This window comes from Rhinoraja longicauda, chromosome 34, assembly GCF_053455715.1.
Source record: "Rhinoraja longicauda isolate Sanriku21f chromosome 34, sRhiLon1.1, whole genome shotgun sequence".
Lineage (NCBI taxonomy): Eukaryota > Metazoa > Chordata > Chondrichthyes > Rajiformes > Arhynchobatidae > Rhinoraja > Rhinoraja longicauda.
Window position 1 is genome coordinate 2,753,816 of NC_135986.1, and position 24,185 is coordinate 2,778,000.

The 24,185-nt window shown below is 54.5% G+C and overlaps 1 protein-coding gene across 7 annotated transcripts in view; it reads right to left on the bottom strand.

Moving 5' to 3' along the window:
- Positions 1 to 1,726: 1,726 nt before the first annotated feature.
- Positions 1,727 to 24,185, bottom strand: part of LOC144609545 (schwannomin-interacting protein 1-like) — a 24,826-nt gene continuing 2,367 nt past the window's right edge. The window contains exons 2-9 of one of the 7 annotated variants that reach the window (XM_078428048.1): positions 21,650 to 21,908; positions 14,878 to 15,259; positions 9,575 to 9,681; positions 7,498 to 7,603; positions 7,050 to 7,172; positions 5,471 to 5,576; positions 4,050 to 4,153; positions 1,727 to 2,246 (exon numbers count right to left, since the gene is read on the bottom strand). In XM_078428048.1, the coding sequence (XP_078284174.1) occupies positions 4,056 to 4,153; positions 5,471 to 5,576; positions 7,050 to 7,172; positions 7,498 to 7,603; positions 9,575 to 9,681; positions 14,878 to 14,985 (648 nt within the window). In that variant the 5' untranslated portion in view covers positions 14,986 to 15,259; positions 21,650 to 21,908 and the 3' untranslated portion in view covers positions 1,727 to 2,246; positions 4,050 to 4,055. The other 6 variants (XM_078428050.1, XM_078428049.1, XM_078428051.1 and 3 more) reach the window with 6 other exon arrangements.

Below are 24,185 nucleotides of genomic sequence, written 5' to 3' on the forward strand. Positions count from 1 at the left end.
AACATCCCACTCTCACGCACACACAAGCTCACACACGTACACACTCATAGTCTCTCTCACGCACATTCACACTCACACACACTCACTCACACACACACTTACGCACCACACACAAACACCACACACTCGCTCTCACACGCCGCACACACATACACACACCCACACTCACAGTTTCAGCCTCACACCGCGCCACACACTCACTCGCACACAGCACACACGCACCTCACACGCATCTTACACGCACCACACACACAGGCAGAAGGTCAAGGTGCATTAAGGAGTAACAGCTGGTCTGCCGTTGCTACCTCGACAGATTTTGATAGCAAACAGTTTGTTCTGGAGAGAAAAACATATCGAGATCACGGTCCAGTCAAACGTGAGTTAATCAGGTAAGGACAGAGTGCACACGGGATGTGAATGGCTAATTGAACCCATTACATCGGCCTGTCGCGTGATACAACAACAAGAGCCGTTAATTAATCTCTCCATAACATCTTTCAGCACGGAAACAGGCCCTTCGGCCCTTAGTGAAAGGCCTGGGTAGAGTGGATGTGGAGAGGATGTTTCCACTAGTGGACCAAAGGGCACAGCCTCAGAATTAAAGGACGTTCCTTTAGGAAGGAGATGAGGAGGAATTTCTTTAGTCAGAGGGTGGTGAATCTGTGGGATTCATTGCCACAGACGGCTGTGGAGGCCACAAGTCAGTGGATATTTTTAAGGCAGAGATAGATACTAGATTCTTGATTAGTGTGGGTGTCAGAGGTTATGGGGAGAAGGCAGGAGAATGGGGTTAGGAGGGAGAGATAGATCAGCCATGATTGAATGGCGGAGTAGACTTGACGGGCCGAATGGCCTAGTTCTGCTCCTATCACTCATGGAATGGAACACTTCATAGTCACATGTGACAAGGCACAGTGAGGTTCATTGCTTGTGTACCCAAGTAATACAAGTAGCGGCGCTGACAAAGTTACAAAGCACACCGATTCATCCTTTTGTCCTCCCCACACAGCCCCCACCCCCCCCCCCCCCCCCACAGCGGGTTCCCCCATGACTAGGGTTGCCAACTGTCCCGTATTAGCCATGACATCCCGTATATTGGGCTAAATTGGTTTGTGCTGAACAGGACCGTCCTTGTCCCTTATTAGGCCCGGGGGGCGCTGTAGGCCCGGACACTGTAGGCCCGGACAGTGTAGGCCCCGACACTGTAGGCCCCGGGGGCCGCTGTAGGCCCAGACAGTGTAGGCCCAGACATTGTAGGCCCAGGGGCCGCTGTACGCCCGGACACTGTAGGCCCGGGGGGCGCTATAGGTCCAGACAGTGTAGGCCTGGAGGCCCGGGCGCCGCATAGCGGAGGTTGCATAGCAACCCGCCTCCCGGACCGGGCGGCCGCCATTGGTGGAGCAGGAGCACGTGGCCGCTGGCTGGGTGAGGTCACGTGGGGCGCGGGGCGGTGACGTCACCTTTTGTCCCTTATTTGGGAGTGAGAAAGTTGGCAACCCTAATGGCAGAGTAGACTTGATGGGCCAATGGCCTAATTCTGCTCCTGTAGCCTGTGAACTCTCTTCCCCCCCTCTCTCCCCAGGGCGCAGCGCTCCCTTGGCACCCCATCCCCGCCCGTTCGTACCGAATCGGTTGGCGTTAGACTTGGCAGAGAGACAGAATGGAGAGAGTGAGTGTGAGACCTAAGAATGCTGGCGTAGAGAAAATAAATCATCGCTCGCTGTATAAAGGTTTACTTCTGCATTGAATAACATTCACTTATTCAGCAGCCGTGGGTGACGGTCAATAACAAGGAACCAGTTATTAAAAAATATATATATATATATATATATGTACGTAGATATAAACATTTCGGTACAAAGTCTCGGTCCACATGCAGCGAAGATCAAAGACTCTCAGAGTACAAACACCGCACACAAGGTGCCCTTTGGCACACAGACCTTGCGGCGTTCCAGAAGTGAATTCCGTGGGATTTGTTCGGGAAGGCCGTCCGGAGAGGATTCCCGCAGATCCTGCCATCTCCTGCCCCCGTCCGACCCGCCATTCCGGCAACAATCCTGACGATTTTGGTCCTCAAAAATCCTTCCGTCTCTCTCCGGAGATGCGGCCTATCCGGCATTTTGTGTCCTTTTCGCGGCGTAAGCCAGCATCTGCAGTTCCTTTCCCTCACGATTTTAGTCCGCAGTTCCCAGTTCGAAGCAGAACTCAACATTTCCCCCGGTAAATTCTCAGACTCGGAGAGAGGACTGGAATATAAACGCAGGGGTGTAAGGCACTGGGTCAGACCGCAATTGAAAGTATTGTGAGAAGTTTTGGGCACCACATCTTTACAATAGACAACAGACAGCAGGTGCAGGAGGAGGCCATTTGGCCCTTCGAGCCAGCACCGCCATTCAATGTGATCATGGCTGATCATCCACAATCAGTACCCCGTTCCTGCCCTCTCCCCATACCCCCTGACTCCGCTATCCTTAAGAGCTCTATCTAGCTCTCTCTTGAATGCATTCAGAGAATTGGCCTCCACTGCCTTCTGAGGCAGAGAATTCCACAGATTCACGACTCTCTGACTGAAAAAGTTTTTCCTCATCTCCGTTCTAAATGGCCTACCCCTTATTCTTAAAGTGTGGCCCCTGGTTCTGGACTCCCCCAACATTGGGAACATGTTTCCTGCCTCTAACGTGTCCAACCCCTTAATAATCTTATACGTTTCGATAAGATCTCCTCTCATCCTTCTAAATTCCAGTGTATACAAGCCTAGCCGCTCCAGCCTTTCAACATATGACAGTCCCGCCATTCCGGGAATTAACCTAGTAAACCTACGCTGCACGCCCTCAATAGCAAGAATATCCTTCCTCAAATTTGCACACAGTACTCCAGGTACTTTAGTTTTAGTTTAGAGATACAACGGGCCCTTTGGCCAACAGACTCCACTCCGACCAGCGGGCACCCGTCCACACTAGCACTATCCCAAATTTTAGTTTAGAGATACAGCACGGAAACAGGCCCTTTCGGCCCACCGGGTCCGCGCCGACCAGCGATCCCCGCACACTAACACTACCCTAAACCCACTAGGGTTTTACATTTACCAAGCCAATTAATTCTACAAACCTGCATGTTTTTGGAGTTTGGGAGGAAACCGAACACCCGGGTTCGATCCCGACTACGGGCGCCGTCTGCACGGAGTTTGCACGTTCTCCGCGTGGGTTTTCTCCGAGATCTTCGGTTTCCTCCCACACTCCAAAGACGTGCAGTTTTGTAGGTTAATTGGCTTGGTATAAAGGTAAATATTGTCCCTAGTGGGTGTGTAGGATAGTGTTAGGGGATCGCTGGTCGGCGCGGACCAGGTGGGCCGAAGGGCCTGCTTCCGTACTGTATCTCTAAACTAAACTACAGCTAAAGCAACAACTAAAGTTGCCACCACCGCCACCCTCTTGCCCCTGGGCTCCAGCGATGCAGCCGTGGGCCGGCCTGTGTGATGGGTCATTGGGTTGCCAACTTTCTCACTCCCAAATAAGGGACAAAAGGTGACGTCACCACCCCGCGCCCTACGTGACATCACCCAGTCAGCGGCCACGTGCTCCAACCCCACCAATGGCGGCCGCCCGGGCCGGGAGGCGGGTTGCTACGCAACCTCTGTTAGGCGGCGCCCGGGCCTGCTGGCCTACTCTGTCCGGGCCTACAGTGTTCGGGCCTACAGTGTTCGGGCCTACACTGTGCAGACCTACAGTGTCCGGGCCTACACTGTCCGGGCCTACACTGTCCGGGCCTAGACTGTCCGGGCCTAGACTGTCCGGGCCTACACTGTCCGGGCCTACACTGTCCGGGCCTACACTGTCCGGGCCTACACTGTCCGGGCCTACACTGTCCGGGCCTACAGTGTCCGGGCCCACAGTGTCCGGGCCTACACTGTCTGAACCTACAGCGCCTCCCAGGCCTACAGCGCCCCCCGGGCCTAATATGAGACAAGGGCGGTCCCATATGGGACAAACCAATTTAGATGGGATGTCCCGGCTAATACGGGACAGTTGGCAACCCTGTGAGTCACTCACCCTGAGTCAGTGGGTCAGGTCTCCAATTTCCACCAACATGGCGTCCTGCTCTGTCCTCAGGTCATCCCGGCTCTCCAACAACTCCATCAGCTGCCCGTTGAAGTCTGAGGACAGGAGTTTTTAAGTTTAGTTCAGGGATACCGCGTGGAAACAGGCCCCTCGCTAACCTGCGATCGCTCATTCACACGCACAAGTTCGATGTTATCCCACGTTTTTACCCACCCCGTACACACTAGGGCAGTCACGGTGGAGCAGCGGTCGAGTTTGCTGCCTTACAGCGAATGCTGCGCCGGAGACCCGGGTTCAATCCTGACTACGGGCGCTGTCTGTACGGAGTTTGTACGTTCTCCCCGTGACCTGCGTGGGTTTTCTCCGATATCTTCGGTTTCCTTCCACACTCCAAAGACGTACAGGTATGTATGTTAATTGGCTCAGTAAAATGTAAAAATTGTCCCTAGTGGGTGTAGGATAGTGTTAGTGTGCGGGGATCGCTGGTCGGCGCGGACCCGGTGGGCCGAAAGGGCCTGTGTCCGCGCTGTATCTCTAAACTAAACTAAACTAAACTAGGGGGCAATTTACAGACGTGCCGATTAACCGACATGTCCCGCGAGTCTTTGGAGTGTGGGACCAAACCGGAGCACTCGGAGAAAACCCATGCAGGTCACGGGGAGAACGTGCAAACTCCGTACAGACAGCGCCCGTGGTCAGGATTGAACCCGGGTCTCTGGCGCCGTGAGGCAGCAACTCTACTGCTGCGCCACCCTCTATTCCTTCCTTCCACCCTTTGAAGTTCCACTCCCTCTGTCCGCCACTATTCCCTCCTCCCCTCTCCTCCTTCCTCACCACCATTTTCTCCTCCATTTCTCCACTCTACCCTAGGGTTGCCAACTGTGCCGTATGACCCAGGACATCCCGTATATTGGGCTAAATTTGTTTGTCCCGTACGGGACCGCCCTTGTCCCGTATTAGACCCGGGGGGCGCTGTAGGCCCGGACACTGTAGGCCCGGACAGTGTAGGCCCGGACACTGTAAGCCTAGACACCGTAGGCCCGGACACTGTAGGCCCGGACACTGTAGGCCCGGACACTATAGGCTCGGACACTGTAGGCCCGGGGCCGCTGTAGGCCCGGACAGTGTAGACTAACGGAGTATTTTCGGGGAGCGGGGCCGAGTGTGTTTGCCTAATGGAGGTTGTGTAGCAACCCGCCTCCCGGCATGGGCGGCCGCCATTGGTGGAGCGGGAGCATGTGGCCGCTGGCTAGGTGAGGTCACGTGGGGCGCGGGGTGGTGACGTCACCTTTTGTCCCTTATTTAGGAGTGAGAAAGTTGGCACCCCTACTCCATCCACCCTCCTCTCCTCCACTCCCTCTCCCACCATTCTCTCCCCTCCACCATTCCCGCCTCCCCCATGCTGGACTTACGGTGTATCTGGGAGAGGATGTTGACCTGCAGTTGCTGCACATGGACCAGGGACATGTCCAGCAGATCTCCGTGCTCCAGGGCCCGCTCTACACCCACGCCCGGACCCTGCGGCACAAAACCATTCACCCGTCAGCCGAGAACTTCACCACCCACAATGGCCGAGAGGGGTGCCAACTATCTCGCTCCCAAATAAGGGACAAGGTGACACCGCCCTGCGCCCCACATGACCTCACCCAGCCAGCGGCCACGTGCTCCCGCTCCACCAATGGCGGCCGCCCGGGCCTCCAGGCCTGCACTGTCCGGGCCTGCAGCGTCCGGGCCTACAGCGTCTGGGCCTACAGAGTCCGGGCTTACAGGGTCCGGGCCTACAGCATCCGGGCCTACAGAGTCCGGGCCTACAGCGTCCGGGCCTACAGCGTCCGGGCCTACAGGGTCCGGGCCTACAGCGTCCGGGCCTACTGCGTCCGGGCCTACTGCGTCCGGGCCTACTGCATCCGGACCTACAGCGTCCGAGCCTACAGGGTCCGGGCCTACAGCGTCCGGGCCTACTGCGTCCGGGCCTACAGCGTCCGAGCCTACAGAGTCCGGGTCTACAGCGTCCGGGCCTACAGCGTCCGGGCCTACAGAGTCCGGGCCTACAGCGCCTCCCGGGCCTAATACGGGACAAGGGTGGTCCTGAACGGGACAAACCAATATAGCCCAAAATACGGGATGTCCCGGCTAATACGGGACAGTTGGCAACCGTACCCCTCATCCCCCAAAGGGGTGAGTGTGTATGGAACAAGCTGCCAGAGGAGGTAGTTGAGGCTGGGACTATCCCACCATTTAAGAAACATTTAGACAGGTACATGGATAGGACAGGTTTGGAGGGATATGGACCAAACACAGGCAGGTGGAACTAGTGTAGCTGGGTCATGTTGGCCGGCGTGGGCAAGTTGGGCCGAAGGGCCTGTTTCCGTGCTGTATCACTCTCCCTGCCTGTCCCTGTTTTGAGACTTTCTTTTCATAACCTCCACTGTTTAGTTTAGCTTAGTTTTAAGTTTAGTTTATTGTCACGTGTACCGAGGTAGATGGGAGGTCAGGACTGCTTCTATTTGTTTACCTGCATTTTTGTTTATTTTAGAGATACAGCGCGGAAACAGACCCGGACAGTGTAGGCCCAGACGCTGTAGGCCCGGACGCTGTAGGCCCGGACGCTGTAGGCCCGGGCTGTGTAGGCCCGGGCAGTGTAGGCCCGGGCAGTGTAGGCCCGGGCACTGTAGGCCCGGACAGTGTAGGCCCGGACAGTGTAGGCCTGGACAGTGTAGGCCCGGACAGTGTAGGCCCGAACAGTGTAGGCCCGGAGGCCTGGGTGCCGCCTAACGGAGGTTGCCTAGCAACCCGCCTCCCGGCCCGGGCAGCCCCCATTGGTGGAGTGGGAGCACATGGCCGCTGGCTGGGTGACGTCACCTTTTGTCCCTTATTTGGGAGTGAAAAAGTTGGCAACACCTAGTTGAGGGTGAGGGGGTGGGGGAAGGGGTTGAGGGGGGTGGGGGTCAGGGTGAGGGTGGTGTCTCGGGGGGGGGGGTCTCCTCTCACCAGGCCGTTGTTGCGACTCTCTCTGCGCCGCCGTTGTTCCTGCTCCAGTTGTCCCCGCACCAACGCCAGGCCGAGCCGTGCCTCGCGCTCCAGCGCCCCGCGGCACCCGGACAACACCGGCCCCTGCCGCGGCAATGCACCCCCCGTCAGCACCGAGCCACGGCCCAACCCCAACCCCTCCCTCATCTCCCTCCCTCGTCCCCCTCTCCTCTCCCCCTCCTCTCTCCCTCTCTCCCCTTCCCCTCCCTCCCCTTTCCCTCTCCCTCTCCTCTCTCCCCTCCCTCCTCTCCCTCTCCCCCTTCTCTCCCCTCCCTCATCCCCCTCTCCTCTCTCCCTCTCTCCCCTTTCCCCCCTCCTCTCCCTCTCTCCCCTTTCCTTCCTCTCCCCCTCTCCCCCCCCCCTCGTCTCCCTCCTCTCTCTCCCCTCTCCCCCTCCTCAGGGTTCCTACCTGGGGCGGGGGGTCGGCTGGTGACCTTTGCCCCTCATCCTCGGGGTCACTCTCGCTGCTGCTGTCGTTGATGAAGCAGAGCTGAAGGTTCATCCGGTTGTGGAACCTAAACCCCAACACAGGGACACGGGGACACGGAGACACGGAGACACAGGGACACAGGGACACACGGAGACACACGGAGACACACGGAGACACACGGAGACACGGAGACACGGAGACACAGAGACACAGAGACACACGGAGACACACGGAGACACACGGAGACACACGGAGAGACACGGAGACACAGAGACACAGAGACACAGAGAGACACGGAGACACAGAGACACAGGGACACAGGGAGACACGGAGACACAGAGACACAGAGACACAGAGACACAGGGACACAGGGACACACAGAGACACAGAGACACAGGGACACAGGGACACAGGGACACAGGGACACAGAGACACACGGAGACACGGAGACACAGAGACACAGGGACACAGGGACACAGGGACACAGAGACACAGGGACACAGAGACACAGGGACACAGAGACACAGAGACACAGGGACACAGGGACACAGGGACACAGAGACACAGGGACACAGGGACACAGGGACACAGAGACACAGGGACACAGGGAGACACAGAGACACAGAGACACAGGGACACAGAGACACAGAGACACAGGGACACAGGGACACAGAGACACGGGGACACGGGGACACGGAGACACGGAGACACAGGGACACAGGGACACGGAGACACACGGAGACACACGGAGACACACGGAGACACACGGAGACACGGAGACACGGAGACACAGAGACACAGAGACACAGGGACACAGGGAGACACGGAGACACAGAGACACAGAGACACAGGGACACAGGGACACAGGGAGACACGGAGACACAGAGACACAGAGACACAGAGACACAGGGACACAGGGACACACAGAGACACAGAGACACAGGGACACAGGGACACAGAGACACAGGGACACAGGGACACAGGGACACAGAGACACAGGGACACAGGGAGACACAGAGACACAGGGACACAGGGAGACACAGAGACACAGAGACACAGAGACACAGGGACACAGGGACACAGGGACACAGAGACACAGAGACACAGAGACACAGGGAGACAGGGACACAGGGACACAGGGAGACACAGAGACACAGGGACACAGGGAGACACAGAGACACAGAGACACAGAGACACAGGGACACAGGGAGACACAGAGACACAGAGACACAGAGACACAGAGACACAGGGACACAGAGACACAGAGACACAGGGACACAGGGACACAGAGACACAGGGACACAGGGACACAGGGACACAGAGACACAGGGACACAGGGAGACACAGAGACACAGAGACACAGAGACACAGGGACACAGAGACACAGAGACACAGGGACACAGGGACACAGGGACACAGAGACACAGAGAGACACAGAGAGACAGAGACACGGAGACACGGAGACACGGGGACACAGGGACACAGGGACACAGAGACACAGAGACACAGAGACACAGACACAGAGACACAGAGACACGGAGACAGGGTCACAGAGACACTGAGTGATACACTGTGGAAACAGGCCCTTCGGCCCAACTCGCCCGCGTTTCCCTATCCCCCTCTCCCCCCCACAGCGCGGTGCTCCCTCCCTCATCCCCGTCCCCCCAAAACGCGGCCCTCCCTCACCACCCCCCCCCACAGCACGGTCCTCCCTCACCCCCTCCCCCCCCACAGCGCGGCCCTCCATCACCCCCTCCCCCCCCACAGTGCGGCGCTCCCTCCTCACCGCGACGCACAGAGCGGCTCTCCCTTCCTCCCCCCCCCCAAAACACGACGCTCCCTCACCCCCTCCCCCCCACAGCGCGGCCCTCCCTCACCCCCTCCCTCCCACAGCGCGGTCCTCCCTCACCCCCTCCCCCCCCACAGCGCGGTCCTCCCTCTCCCCCACAGCACGGTCCTCCCTCACCCCCTCCCCCCCACAGCGCGGTACTCCCTCCCCTCCACAGCGCGGTCCTCCCTCACCCCCTCCCCCCACAGCGGGGCGCTCCCTCCTCACCGTGACGCACACCCCATGGTCTCCCCCATCGCTCTCCAGGCCGTGCTGTCCGCCCGCGGCCACGACACCAGGCGCTGCATCCCCTCCGCCCGTCTCCGACCCACCGGCTGTGTGTGGGGGGGGGGGGGGGGGAGAGAGACAGAAACCGTCAAGGAAAAGGGGACGTACAACGAGACCTGTCGTATGTTGAAAGACTGGAGCGACTAGGTATACCCTCTTGGGAACTGTCGGGGCAGAAGACGTTTCCAGACCGAGTGGCGGACCTGTTGGCAAGGATACTCGACAGGGGAGACCGAAGTCTGGAAGAGCCGTAGTGGTCGGTGACTCCATAGTCCGAGGGACGGACAGAAGATTCTGTGGCAGCAGGAGGGACTTGAGGATGGTCTGTTGCCTCCCTGGTGCCAGGGTTCAACACATCACGGACCGGCTTCAGAAAATCCTAGTGAGGGAAGGCGATCAACCTGAAGTCGTTGTGCACGTGGGCACGAATGACGTCGGGCGGAAGAGGAAGGAGGTGCTACAGCGGGAGTTTAGAGAGTTGGGAAAAAGACTGAGAAGTAGGACGTCGAAGGTGGTTATCTCTGGACTGCTACCGGTACCTCGTGCTGGTGAGGCCAGGAACAGAGAGATAGAGGGTATGAATTTATGGCTGAGGGACTGGTGCAGAGAGCAGGGATTTAGATTTCTGGACCACTGGGATCTCTTCTGGGCTAGGGGTGACTTGTACAAAAGGGACGGGTTGCATCTTAACAGCAGGGGGAAAAACATTCTGGCAGGCAGGTTTGCTAGTGCGACACCTGTGGCTTTAAACTAAGTAGTGGGGGGGAGGGGTTAACAAATTGTGAATATGAAGATGAGGTAAAAGGGAATACAGGAGATATTGCAAAAGACTCTCGGAAGAATGGGAACAGAAGTTCTAGAGGGGAAAAGAAATTAAGGGCAGGGCCAATTGTGAACGATGTGAGAGGGGAGGTAAATACAGAAGTTAAAGTGTTGTACTTAAATGCGCGTAGTATAAAAAATAAAGTGGATGAGCTTGAGGCTCAGTTAGTCATGGGCAAGTATGATGTTGTAGGGATCACTGAGACATGGTTACAAGAGGACCAGGGCTGGGAACTGAATATCCAGGGGTACACAACGTATAGAAAAGACAGACAGGTGGGCAGAGGGGGTGGGGTTGCTCTGATGGTAAGGAATGATATTCATTCCCTTGCAAGGGGTGACATAGAATCAGGAGATGTTGAATCAGTATGGATAGAAATGAGAAATTGTAAGGGTAAAAAGACCCTAATGGGAGTTATCTATAGGCCCCCAAACAGTAGCCTCGACATAGGGTGCAAGTTGAATCAGGAGATAAAATTGGCGTGTCAAAAATGTAATGCTACGGTGGTTATGGGAGATTTCAACATGCAGGTAGACTGGGAAAATCAGGTTGGAAATGGACCCCAGGAAAGAGAGTTTGTAGAGTGCCTTCGAGATGGATTCTTAGAACAGCTTGTACTGGAGCCTACCAGGGAGAAGGCAATTCTGGATTTAGTGTTGTGTAATGATCCTGATCTAATAAATCTAATAAGGGGACTAGAGGTAAAAGAGCCATTAGGAGGCAGTGATCACAACATGATAAGTTTTACTCTGCAAATGGAAAGGCAGAAGGGAAAATCGGAAGTGTCGGTATTACAGTATAGCAAAGGGGATTACAGAGGCATGAGGCGGGAGCTGGCCAAAATTGATTGGAAGGAGGCCCTAGCAAGGAAGACGGTAGAACAGCAATGGCAGGTATTCCTGGGAATAATGCAGAGGTTGCAGGATCAATTTATTCCAAAGAGGTGGAAAGACTCTAAGGGGAGTAAGAGACACCTGTGGCTGACGAGGGAAGTCAGGGACAGCATAAAAATTAAGGAGAGGAAGTATAACGTAGCAAAGAAGAGTGGGAAGACAGAGGATTGGGACTCTTTTAAAGAGCAACAAAAGTTAACTAAAAAGGCAATATGGGGAGAAAAGATGAGGTACGAGGGTAAACTAGCCAATAATATAAAGGAGGATAGCAAAAGTTTTTTTAGGTACGTGAAGAGGAAAAAAATAGTCAAGGCAAATGTGGGTCCCTTGAAGACAGAAGCAGGGGAATTTATTATGGGGAACAAAGAAATGGCAGACGAGTTAAACCGTTACTTTGGATCTGTCTTCACTGAGGAAGATACACACAATCTCCCAAATGTTCTAGGGGCCGGAGAACCTAGGGTGATGGAGGAACTGAAGGAAATCCACATTAGGCAGGAAATGGTTTTGGGTAGACTGATGGGACTGAAGGCTGATAAATCCCCAGGGCCTGATGGTCTGCATCCCAGAGTACTTAAGGAGGTGGCTCTAGAAATAGTGGAAGCATTGGAGATCATTTTTCAATGTTCTATAGATTCAGGATCAGTTCCTGTGGATTGGAGGATAGCAAATGTTATCCCACTTTTTAAGAAAGGAGGGAGAGAGAAAACGGGTAATTATAGACCAGTTAGTCTGACATTAGTGGTGGGGAAGATGCTGGAGTCAATTATAAAAGACGAAATTGCTGAGCATTTGGATAGCAGTAACGGGATCATTCCGAGTCAGCATGGATCTACGAAGGGGAAATCATGCTTGACAAATCTACTGGAATTTTTTGAGGATGTAACTAGGGAAATTGACAAGGGAGAGTCAGTGGATGTGGTGTACCTCGACTTTCAGAAAGCCTTCGACAAGGTCCCACATAGGAGATTAGTGGGCAAAATTAGGGCACATGGTATTGGGGGTAGGGTACTGACATGGATAGAAAATTGGTTGACAGACAGAAAGCAAAGAGTGGGGATAAATGGGTCCCTTTCGGAATGGCAGGCAGTGACCAGTGGGGTACCGCAAGGTTCGGTGCTGGTACCCCAGCTATTTACGATATACATTAATGACTTAGACGAAGGGATTAAAAGTACCATTAGCAAATTTGCAGATGATACTAAGTTGGGGGGTAGTGTGAATTGTGAGGAAGATGCAATAAGGCTGCAGGGTGACTTGGACAGGTTGTGTGAGTGGGCGGGTACATGGCAGATGCAGTTTAATGTAGATAAGTGTGAGGTTATTCACTTTGGAAGTAAGAATAGAAAGGCAGATTATTATCTGAATGGTGTCAAGTTAGGAGGAGGGGGAGTTCAACGAGATCTGGGTGTCCTAGTGCATCAGTCAATGAAAGGAAGCATGCAGGTACAGCAGGCAGTGAAGAAAGCCAATGGAATGTTGGCCTTCGTAACAAGAGGAGTTGAGTATAGGAGCAAAGAGGTCCTTCTACAGTTGTACCGGGCCCTGGTGAGACCGCACCTGGAGTACTGTGTGCAGTTTTGGTCTCCAAATTTGAGGAAGGATATTCTTGCTATGGAGGGCTTGCAGCGTAGGTTCACTAGGTTAATTCCCGGAATGGCGGGGCTGTCGTATGTTGAAAGGCTGGAGCGATTGGGCTTGTCTACACTGGAATTTAGAAGGATGAGGGGGGATCTTATTGAAACATATAAGATAATTAGGGGATTGGACACATTAGAGGCAGATAACATGTTCCCAATGTTGGGGGAGTCCAGAACAAGGGGCCACAGTTTAAGAATAAGGGGTAGGCCATTTAGAACGGAGATGAGGAAGAACTTTTTCAGTCAGAGGGTGGTGAAGGTGTGGAATTCTCTGCCTCAGAAGGCAGTGGAGGCCAGTTCGTTGGATGCTTTCAAGAGAGAGCTGGATAGAGCTCTTAAGGATAGCGGAGTGAGGGGGTATGGGGAGAAGGCAGGAACGGGGTACTGATTGAGAGTGATCAGCCATGATCGCATTGAATGGCGGTGCTGGCTCGAAGGGCTGAATGGCCTACTCCTGCACCTATTGTCTATTGTCTATTGTCTATTGACTAGGCTTGTACACACTGGAATTTAGAAGGATGAGAGGGGATCTTATCGAAACGTATAAGATTATTAAGGGGTTGGACACGTTAGAGGCAGGAAACATATTCCCAATGTTGGGGGAGTCCAGAACCAGGGGCCACAGTTTAAGAATAAGGGGTAGGCCATTTAGAACAGTGATGAGGAAAAACTTTTTCAGTCAGAGAGTCGTGAATCTGTGGAATTCTCTGCCTGAGAAGGCAGTGGAGGCCAATTCTCTGAATGCATTCAAGAGAGAGCTGGATAGAGCTCTTAAGGATAGCGGAGTCAGGGGGTATGGGGAGAGGGCAGGAACGGGGTACTGATTGTGGATGATCAGCCATGATCACATTGAATGGCGGTGCTGGCTCGAGGGGCCGAATTGCCTCCTCCAGCACCTATTGTCTATAAGAGGTGATTCTTCTGAAGGCGTTTCGTGTCATAGAGTCACACAGCGTGGAAACAGACCTTATTGTTCCTAGTGGGTGTAGGATAGTGTTAGTGTGCGGGGATCGCTGGTCGGCGCGGGCCCGGTGGAGAGGACCCTTTGGTCTCGACCCGAAACGTCACCCATTCCTCCTCTCCAGAGATGCTGCCTGACCCGCTGAGTTACTCCAGCATTTTGTGTCTACCTTCCTCTCCAATGGGTTGCCACCTCACCCTAGGGTTGCCAACTGTCCCGTATTAGCCGGGACGTCCCGTATTTTGAGCTAAATTAGTTTGTCCCGTACGGGACCGCCCTTGTCCCGTATTAGTACGGTTGCCAACTTCCTCACTCCCAAAATAAGGGACAAAAGGTGACGTCACCCCACGTGACCTCACCCAGCCAGCGGCCACGTGCTCCCGCTCCACCAATGGCGGCTGCCCGGGCCATGTGAGGCGCGGGGTGGTGACGTCACTTTCCCATGTCCCGTGTTCCTGTCTCCCGTGTTCCCCGCCCCATGTTCTTCTCTCCCATGTTCCCCTGTCACGTGTTCTCCCGTCCCATGTTCTCAGGTTCCGTGTTCCTATCTCCCGTGTTCCCCATCCCGTGTTCCTCTCTCCCATGTTCCCCATCCCGTGTTCCTATCTCCCGTGTTTCCCCATCCCATGTTCCCCATCCCGTGTTCCCCTATCACGTGTTCTCCCGTCCCATGTTCCCCATCCCGTGTTCCCGTCACGTGTTCTCCCATCCCATGTTCTCAGGTTCCGAGTTCCCCGTCCCGTGTTCCCACGTCTCGTGTTACATCGAACATACTTAGAAAATATGTTCAGGAGGAGACCATTTGGCCCTTTGATACTGGCGTGATCACCTTCGCCTTCCCTCCCATCGCTCCACAGATACTGCCCGACCAGCCGAGTATTTTGCCCCCTCTCCCCCCCCCCCCACGCGAGCGGGTGGCTTCTCACCGAGGCTGGAGGGTGGGGGGGCTGTGGCCGGGGCCCCTCCCTGGCCCTTCGCTCTGTCTCCTGTCGCTGGAGCCCCTCGATGTGCTGCTCCAGCGCCTCCCAGTCCATGATGGGCAGCTCGGGGTCCGGGCCGAGGGGCGCCGGCTGGCCGAGGGGCGCCGGCTGGCCGAGGGGCGGCCCGGCCGCGCAGTGCCCCAGCGCCCCGTTCTCAACCTTCCGGGGGTCCGGGCGGCCCGCGCCGGGCAGCCCCCACTCCCCGCCCCCGCCAACACTCCGCTCAGCCCGGGAAGCCCGCTCTCCGCCCAGGAGACCCGGAACGTTCAGGGTCCGAGTGGGAACAACCGGAGACGGGCGGTCCCACGTCCATTACATGCTGCTGCAGCTGGGGGAGAGGGGAGGATGAGGAAGGGGTGTGGGGGGAGTAGGAGAGAGGAGAGGGGAGGCGAGGGGGAAAAGGAGAGGGGAGGAGGTGGAGAGTGGGAGAGGAGGGGAGAGGGGAGGAGGTGGAGAGTGGGAGAGGAGGGGAGAGGGGAGGAGGTGGAGGAAAGGGGAGGAGGGGGGGGGAGGGGGGAGATTGGAAGAGGGGGGAAAAGGGGGGAGGAGGGGGAGAGTGGGAGAGGGGGGAGTAGGAGAGGGGGAAGAGTGGGAGAGGGGAGGAGAGTGGAGAAAGGGGAGGGAGAGGGGAGATGGGGGAGGAGAATGGGGGGAGAGGGGAAGTGGGTGAGGAAAGGGGAAAGAGAGGGTGAGAAGGAGAGGGGGGAGTGGGGAGAGGGGGAGTAGGAGAGAGGAGGAGAGGGGGAGAAGGAGTGTGGAAAGGGGAGGGGAGGAGCGGGGAGAGAGATGGAGAGGGGATGAGGAGAGGAGAGGAGGGGGTGGGGTGCAGATGAGAGGGGAGGAGGTTAGAATAGATTGGACCACGTCTAACTCCAGCAGGCCATCCCACCCCCTGCCCCTCCTGTCCCTCCCTCCCCCTCCCCCTCCCCACAGGGCGCTCCCCCTCCCTCTCTCCACCCTTCCCACGATGCTCCCACCTCTGCCTCCCCTGACACCCCCCTCTCTCCCTCCCTTCAAGGGAGGGGTGCGGAGGGGAAGGGAGGGGGGTAAGAGGGGGGATGAGGTATGGGGGGAGATGAGGGAGGGGGGGAGGGGAGAGGGGGAAGAGGAGAGGGGGAAGAGGAGAGGGGGAAGAGGAGGGGGGAAGAGGAGAGAGGGAAGAGGAGAGGGGGTGAGAGGGGACGGATGATATTGGGAAGATGAGGGGAGGAGAGGGGGAGAGGAGAGGGAGATGAGGGGAGAGGGGAGATGAGGGGAGAGAGGAGGGGGGGGGAGAGAGGGAGATGAGGGGAGAGGGGAGATGAGGGGAGAGGGGAGATGAGGGGAGAGGGGGAAGAGGGGAGGGGAGGTAAGAGGAGAGGGGGAGGAGAGGGGAGAGGAAGAGGGGGGAAGAGGAGGAGAGGAGAGGGGAACAGGAGAGGGGGAAGAGGAGAGGGGGGGAAGAGGAGAGGGGAAGAGGAGAGGGGGAAGAGGAGAGGGGGAAGAGGAGAGAGGGGAAGAGGAGAGGGGGAGGAGGGGGAGAGGGGAAGAGGAGAGGGAGAGGAGAGGGGGAGAGGAGAGGGGAGGAGAGAGGGGAAGAGAAGAGGGGGAGGAGGGGGAGAGGGGAAGAGGAGAGGGGGAGGAGGGGAGAGGGGAGGAGGAGAGGGAGAGGGGAAGATGAGAGGGGGAGGAGGAGAGGGGGAGGAGGGGGAGAGGGGAAGAGAAGAGGGGGAGGAGGGGGAGAGGGGAGGAGAGAGGGGGAGAGGAGAGGAGGGAGAGGAGTGGAGAGGGGAGGAGAGAGGGGGAAGTTGAGAGGGGGAGGTGGGGAGGGGAGGGAGGGGAGGGGAAGGGGTGAAGGGTCCCTTCTCTCTACACCAGAGACTGACTCCTGTGACAAACCCCCTCACCCACCCTGCGGGTCTCGCCGCCGCCCCCCGGCCCAAACCACGACCCCTGGAGCCGCGGATACATCTCCCACATTGGCCGCCCGAATCCCTTTAAAACATTTACTTATTCCAGGCGTCTCCGGGCCAGTTTCCTCCGCTCTGCCCGACTTCCGGGTGCAAAGTTTCACAGCAGAAAGTTGGTTGGGAAAGATTCAGAAAGTTTGAGAAAGTTGGAATAGAAAGTTTGAGAAAGTTGGTTTAAGGAAGTTTGAGAAAGTTGATTTAAGGAAGTTTCTGAAAGTTGGAATAGAAAGTCTGAGAACGTTTGTTTAGAAAGTTTCTGAAAGTTGGTTTAAGAAAGTTTGAGAAAGTTGTTTAGAAAGTTTAAGAAAGTTGGTTCAAGGAAGTTTCTGAAAGTTGGAATAGAAAGTTTGAGAAAGTTGGAATAGAAAGTTTGAGAAAGTTGGTTTAGAGAGTTTGAGAAAGTTGGTTTAGAGAGTTTGAGAAAGTTGGTTTAGAGAGTTTGAGAAAGTTGGAATAAAAAGTCTGAGAAAGTTGGAATAAAAAGTTTGAGAAAGTTGGTTTAGAAAGTTTGAGAAAATTGGTTTAAGGAAATTTCAGAAAGTTGGAATAGAAAGTTGGAATAGAAAGTTGGAATAGAAAGTTGGAATAGAAAGTTGGATTAGGAAGTTTCTTTAGAAAGTTGGATTAGGAAGTTTCTGAAAGTTGGATTAGAAAGTTTGAGAAAGTTGGAATATAAAGTTTGAGAAAGTTGGAATAGAAAGTTTCTGAAAAAGTTGTTTAGAAAGTTTGAGAAAGTTGGTTTAAGGAAGTTTCAGAAAGTTGTTTTAGAAAGTTTGAGAAAGTTGGAATAGAAAGTTTGAGAAAGTTGATTAGAAAGTTGGAATAGAAAGTTCCTGATTATAACGTTAGTTTAGAAAGCTTCTGAAAGGTCGTGCAGAAAATTTCTGAACGTAAAATGGGTTTCCGAACTGAGTTGTTTTTTTTCGCACAAGGTCTTAGTGCAAAGTTTTAAAGAGAAATTAAAACCAGCTGCGACTTTGAAGCCGAGTTTCAGGTCCCTGCCCGGCCCGGCCCGGCTCCAGCAAACTCACCCCGGCTCCAAGCCCGGACCCCTTCCTTTCCTCACACAGACGGGGGGTGGGGAGCGCCCCAGTTCCTCTCCAGCTCTCCACGTCTGGAGCTCCACCCAAACCCGGCAATTGCCAACATTCCCACTTTAAAAAATCCCAGCAGTTGTGACACAGAAACCGCTGGAGCGCAGCTGGACTGCGGCGTTCACCGCCCCAGGGGGAGGGAGGGAGGGATGGGGGAGAGGGAGAGGGAGAGGGAGGGAGGGAGGGAGAGGGAGGGAGGGAGGGAGGGAGGGAGTGGGCTTGAGTTGGAGGGAGAGAGGGGAGGAGAGGGAGAGAGAGGGGAGGGGAGTGGAGGGGGCTTGAGATGGAGGGAGGGAGGGAGGGAGGGAGGGAGGGAGGGAGGGAGGGAGGGAGGGAGGGAGGGAGAGGAGAGGAGAAGGGAGTGGGCTTGAGATGGAGGGAGGGAGGGGAGGAGAGGGAGAGAGAGGGGAGCGGAGTGGAGGGGGCTTGAGATGGAGGGAGGGAGGGAGGGAGGGAGGGAGGGAGTGAGGGAGGGAGGGAGGGAGGGAGGGAAGGAGAGAGGGAGGGAGGGAGGGAGGCCTGAGATGGAGGGAGGGAGAGAGGGAGGGGAGTTGGAATACATGAAGGGCCGTCTATTTTTCTACTATTGAATAAACCAGCAGGGAAGCAGGCCATTCAGCCCATCGGCTCCTGCCAGTATTAATCCCATCTCCCAGCATTGAGCACAGTATAATGTGGACACAAGGATCTCCCGGTTGCCAAACACTCTAACTCCCCCATCCCTCCACATTCCCACACTGACCTTTCTGTCCTGGGCCTTCTCCAATAGACAATAGGTGCAGGAGGAGACCATTCGGCCCTTCGAGCCAGCACCGCCATTCAATGTGATCATGGCTGATCATTCTCAATCAGTACCCCGTTCCTGCCTTCTCCCCATACCCCCTGACTCCGCTATCCTTAAGAGCTCTATCTAACTCTCTCTTGAATGCATTCAGAGAATTGGCCTCCACTGCCTTCTGAGGCAGTGAATTCCACAGATTTACAACTCTCTGACTGAAAATGTTTTTCCTCATCTCCGTTCTAAATGGCCTACCCCTTATTCTTAAACTGTGTGGCCCCTGGTTCTGGACTCCCCCAACATTGGGAACATGTTTCCTGCCTCTAACGTGTCCAACCCCTCAATAATCTTATACGTTTCGATAAGATCCCCTCTCATCCTTCTAAATTCCACTCTCAGAGTGAGGCCCAGCGCACAAATTGGAGGAACAGCACCTGATATTTCACTTGGGTGGCTTACACCCCAGCGGTATGAACATTGACATCTCTAGGTTCAAGTAACCCTTGCTTTCCCTCTCTCTCCATCCCTCCCCACCTAGTCATTCCACTGTACACTTCCTTCCATCCCTCTTTCCCATCCAACAATGGACCATTGTGGGCTGCACCCATCCTCGGTCATCTGTGAACGCCCCTGATTTTTTCTGGCCTTTACCCAGTTCCCTCTCGTCCACCTTCAATCTGAAGAAGCCTGAACCTAAATAATTTCTGAAGAAGGGTCTCGACCCTTTAGAAGGATGAGAGGGGGATCCTTACAGAGACGTACAAAATTATAAAAGGAACGGACAAGCTAGATGCAGGAAAAATCTAGCTTGTGAATTGTGAGAGTTGTCAATCTGTGGAATTCTCTGCCTCAGAAGGCAGTGGAGGCCAATTCTCTGAATGCATTCAAGAGAGAGCTAGAAAGAGCTCTTAAGGATAGCGGAGTCAGGGGGTACGGGGAGAGGGCAGGAACGGGGTACTGATTGAGAACGATCAGCCATGATCACATTGAATGGCGGTGCTGGCTCGAAGGGCTATTTGTCTATTGTCTAAAATGTTCCCAATTTTGGGGGAGTCCAGAACCAGGGGCCACACCGTCTTAGAATAAAGGGGAGATCATTTAAAACTGCGGTGAGAAAAAACCCAGAGAGTTGTGAATTTGTGGAATTCTCTGCCATAGAGGGCAGTGGAGGCCGATTCACTGGATGGATTTAAGAGTTAAACAGAGCTCTGGGGGCTAGCGGAATCAAGAGATGTGGGGAGAAGGCAGGCACGGGTTACTGATTGTGGATGATCAGCCATGATCACAATGAATGGCGGTGCTGGCTCAAAGGGCCGAATGGCCTCCTCCTGCACCTATTTTCTATGTTTCTATGCCCCAAATCGAACATCACCCATTCCTTCTCTCCAGAGATGCTGCCTGTCCCGCTGAGTTACTCCGGCTTTCCTTGTGTGTCTATCTTCGGTTTAAACCAGCGTCTGCACCTGCAGTTCCTTCGCACCCGCTAAATATTTCTCGTCTCACTCCTGAAGATGCCTCCTGAACCAGAGAGGAATGAGCCAGCGATGGCAGATGTGAGGAACAAGGGCCGGTGAGGAGAGTGAACTGGGGGATTTGCCCTCCGCACCCTCAAGAAAGCAAACTCAACGCCAGCATTTATTTCGAGAGGGCTTGTATATAAAAACAGGGATGCAATACTGAGGCTTTATAAGGCGCTGGCCGGGCCGCATTTGGAGTATTGTGGAGCAACTTTGGGCCCCGTATCTGAGGAAGGACGTGCCGGCTCTGGAGAGGGTCCAGAGGAGGTTTACAAGAACGATCCCAGGAATGAGTGGGTTAACGTACGATGAGCGTTTGTCAGCACTGGGCCTGTACTCGCTGGAGCTTAGAAGAATGAGGCGGGGGAACCTCATTGAAACGTACAGAACAGTGAGCGGCCTGGATAGAGTGGATGTGGAGAGGATGTTTCCACTAGTGGGAGAGTCTAGGACCAGAGGGCACGGCCTCAGAATTAAAGGACGTTCTTTTAGGACGGAGATGAGGAGAAGTTTCTTTAGTCAGAGTGTGGTGAATCTGTGGGATTCTTTGCCACAGACGGCTGTGGAGGCCAAGTCAATGGATATATTTAAGGCAGAGATAGATAGATTCTTGATCAGTGCGGGTGTCAGGAGTTATGGGGAGAAGGCAGGAGAATGGGGTTAGGAGGGAGAGATAGATCAGCCATGGCGGAGTAGACCTGACGGGCCGAATGGCCTGATTCTACACCCATCACTTATGAATTTTGGCTCCCATTAAATCCCCTCTCGTCGTTTTAATCACTAGAAATGAACGCCCCAGTTCATAATTTCAAGGAGCAGAATCAAGAATCTGTCATTCTCCATCTTAGTGTAAGAAAATAACTGCAGATGCTGGTACAAATCGAAGGTATTTATTTCACAAAATGCTGGAGTAACTCAGCGGGTCGGGCAGCATCTCAGGAGAGAAGGAATGGGCGACGTTTCAGGTCGAGACCCTTCTTCAGACTTCTCCATCTTAGAAGGCATTTGTTGATTGTATTGTGGTCGGCACGGTGGCGCAGCGGTAGAGTTGCTGCCTTACAGCGAATGCAGCGCCGGAGACCCGGGTTCGATCCTGACTACGGGCGCTGCCTGTACGGAGTTTGCACGTTCTCCCCGTGACCTGCGCGGGTTTTTTCTCCGGGTGCTCCGGTTTCCTCCCACGCTCCAAAGACGTACAGGTTTTGTAGGTTTAATTGGCTCGGTAGAATTGTAAATTGTCCCTGGTGGCTGTAGGGTAGTGTTAGTGTGCGGGGGGGAACGGACTCAGTGGGGCGAAGGGCCTTTTCTCTCCCAAACTACACTAAACTAGACTTGACCTCCACAGCCATCTGTGGCGACGAATTCCACGGATTCACCCACCCTCTGACTGAAGGGATTCCTCCTCAACTCCTTGCTAAACGCCTTGCTGAATCTTTCCGTGCGGGAATCAATGCAAGGAATCTGTTCTGCTTCCTTCTCTTGCCAGGATATCCCCCTTCCTCGGGCAGGAAGTCCAGACCTGAACAGAACATTCCGGATACAGCTTCACCAAGGCTGTTGAGGTATCAATTATCGACTCTTATCCACAGACCATCTTGCATCAAAGTCCAGCACATCACTCGCCTGGTGGTGGGGGTCACTGGATGGATTTAAAAGAGAGTTAGATAGAGCTCTAGGGGCTAGCAGAATCAACGCACCCCCCCCATGGATTTTCTCTGGGTGCTGCGGTCTCCTATGTTCCCAATGTTGGGGGAGTCCAGAACCAGGGGTCACACACACACAGTCTAAGAATAAAGGGGAGGCCATTTAAAACTGAGGTGAGAAAAAACTTTTTCACCCAGAGAGTTGTGGGTCTGTGGAATTCTCTGCCACAGAGGGCAGCGGGGGCCGATTCACTGGATGGATTTAAGAGAGAGTTAGATAGAGCTCTAGGGGCTAGTGGAATCAAGGGATATGGGGAGAAGGCAGGCACGGGTTACTGATTGTGGACGATCAGCCGTGATCGCAATGAATGGCGGTGCTGGCTCAAAGGACCGAATGGCCTCCTCCTGCACCTATTTTCTATGTTTCTAGGCCGCTACATAACTGCAGGAGGGTTTTGTAGATACCTGGAACTTGCACTTGTACAATTGGCCACCAGGTGGCAGTTGGTGTTCATGTTTGCCTGGACACACATTGTCTGGGGTTTATGACTAGTTTAGTTTAATTTAGTTTATGTAACTATGGAATGTTGGCCTTCATAACAAGAGGAGTTGAGTATAGGAGCAAAGAGGTCCTTCTGCAGTTGTACAGGGCCCTAGTGAGACCGCACCTGGAGTACCGTGTGCAGTTTTGGTCTCCAAATTTGAGGAAGGATATTGTTGCTATTGAGGGCGTGCAGCGTAGGTTCACCAGGTTAATCCCAGGAATGGCGGGACTGTCGTATGTTGAAAGACTGGAGCGACTGGGCTTGTATACACTGGAATTTAGAAGGATGAGAGGGGATCTTATCGAAATGTATATCATATCATATATATACAGCCGGAAACAGGCCTTTTCGGCCCTCCAAGTCCGTGCCACCCAGCGATCCCCGTACATTAACACTATCCTACACCCACTAGGGACAATTTTTACATTTACCCAGCCAATTAACCTACATACCTGTACGTCTTTGGAGTGTGGGAGGAAACCGAAGATCTCGGAGAAAACCCACGCAGGTCACGGGGAGAACGTACAAACTCCTTACAGTGCAGCACCCGTAGTCAGGATCGAACCCGAGTCTCCGGCGTTGCATTCGCTGTAAAGCAGCAACTCTACCGCTGCGCTACCGTGCCGCCTGTTAAGGGGTTGGACACATTAGAGGCAGGAAACATGTTCCCAATGTTGGGGGAGTCCAGAACAAGGGGCCACAGTTTAAGAATAAGGGGTAGGCCATTTAGAACTGAGATGAGGAAAAACTTTTTCAGTCAGAGAGTTGTGAATCTGTGGAATTCTCTGCCTCAGAAGGCAGTGGAGGCCAATTCTCTGAATGCATTCAAGAGAGAGCTAGATAGAGTTCTTAAGGATAGCGGAGTCAGGGGGTATGGGGAGAAGGCAGGAACGGGGTACTGATTGAGAATGATCAGCCATGATCACATTGAATGGCGGTTCTGGCTCAAAGGGCCGAATGGCCTCCTCCTGCACCTATTGTCTATTGTTTAGATAGTGTAGAAACAGGCCTTTCAGCCCACAGAGTCCACCCCGACCATCGATCACACTAGTTCTATCCTACACACACCAGGGTCAATTTTCCAGAAGCCAATGAAACTTGGATCTCGGCCTGAAACGTCGCCCGTTCCTTCTCTCCAGAGGTGCCGCCTGTCCCGCTGAGTTACTCCAGCACTTTGTGTCCAACCTACAAGCCCGCACGCCTTTGGAGTGCGGGAGGAAACCTATGCACCCGGAGAAAACCCAGGCGGGTGACGGGGAGAATGTGCAGGACCGAACCCGGGTCCCTGGCGCCCTGTAAATGGGGAGGATTTGGCTGAGATTCTTTAACAGACAACACTGGAGCTCTTTGTGAGTCAGCTGCAACAACGAATAGGAAACCGAGGGGCAACTTTTCCACACAGAGGGTGGTGGGTGTAATGGAACGAGCTGCCTGCGGAGGTAGTTGAGGCTGGGACTATCCCAACTTTTAAGAAACGGTTGGACAGGTACACGGATAGGACAGGTTTGGAGGAATATGGACCAAACGCGGGCAGGTGGGACTAGTGCAGCTGGGGCATGTCGGCCGGTGTGGGCATGTTGGGCCGAAGGGCCTGTTTCCACGCTGTATCACTCTATGACTAGGAAGAACGATTACAGTGGTGGACACTGCCCGGTCCATCATGGGTGTCGACTTCCCCGATTGGCCTTACACAAAGCCACCATTGAACATATTCACAAAGTGCTGCAG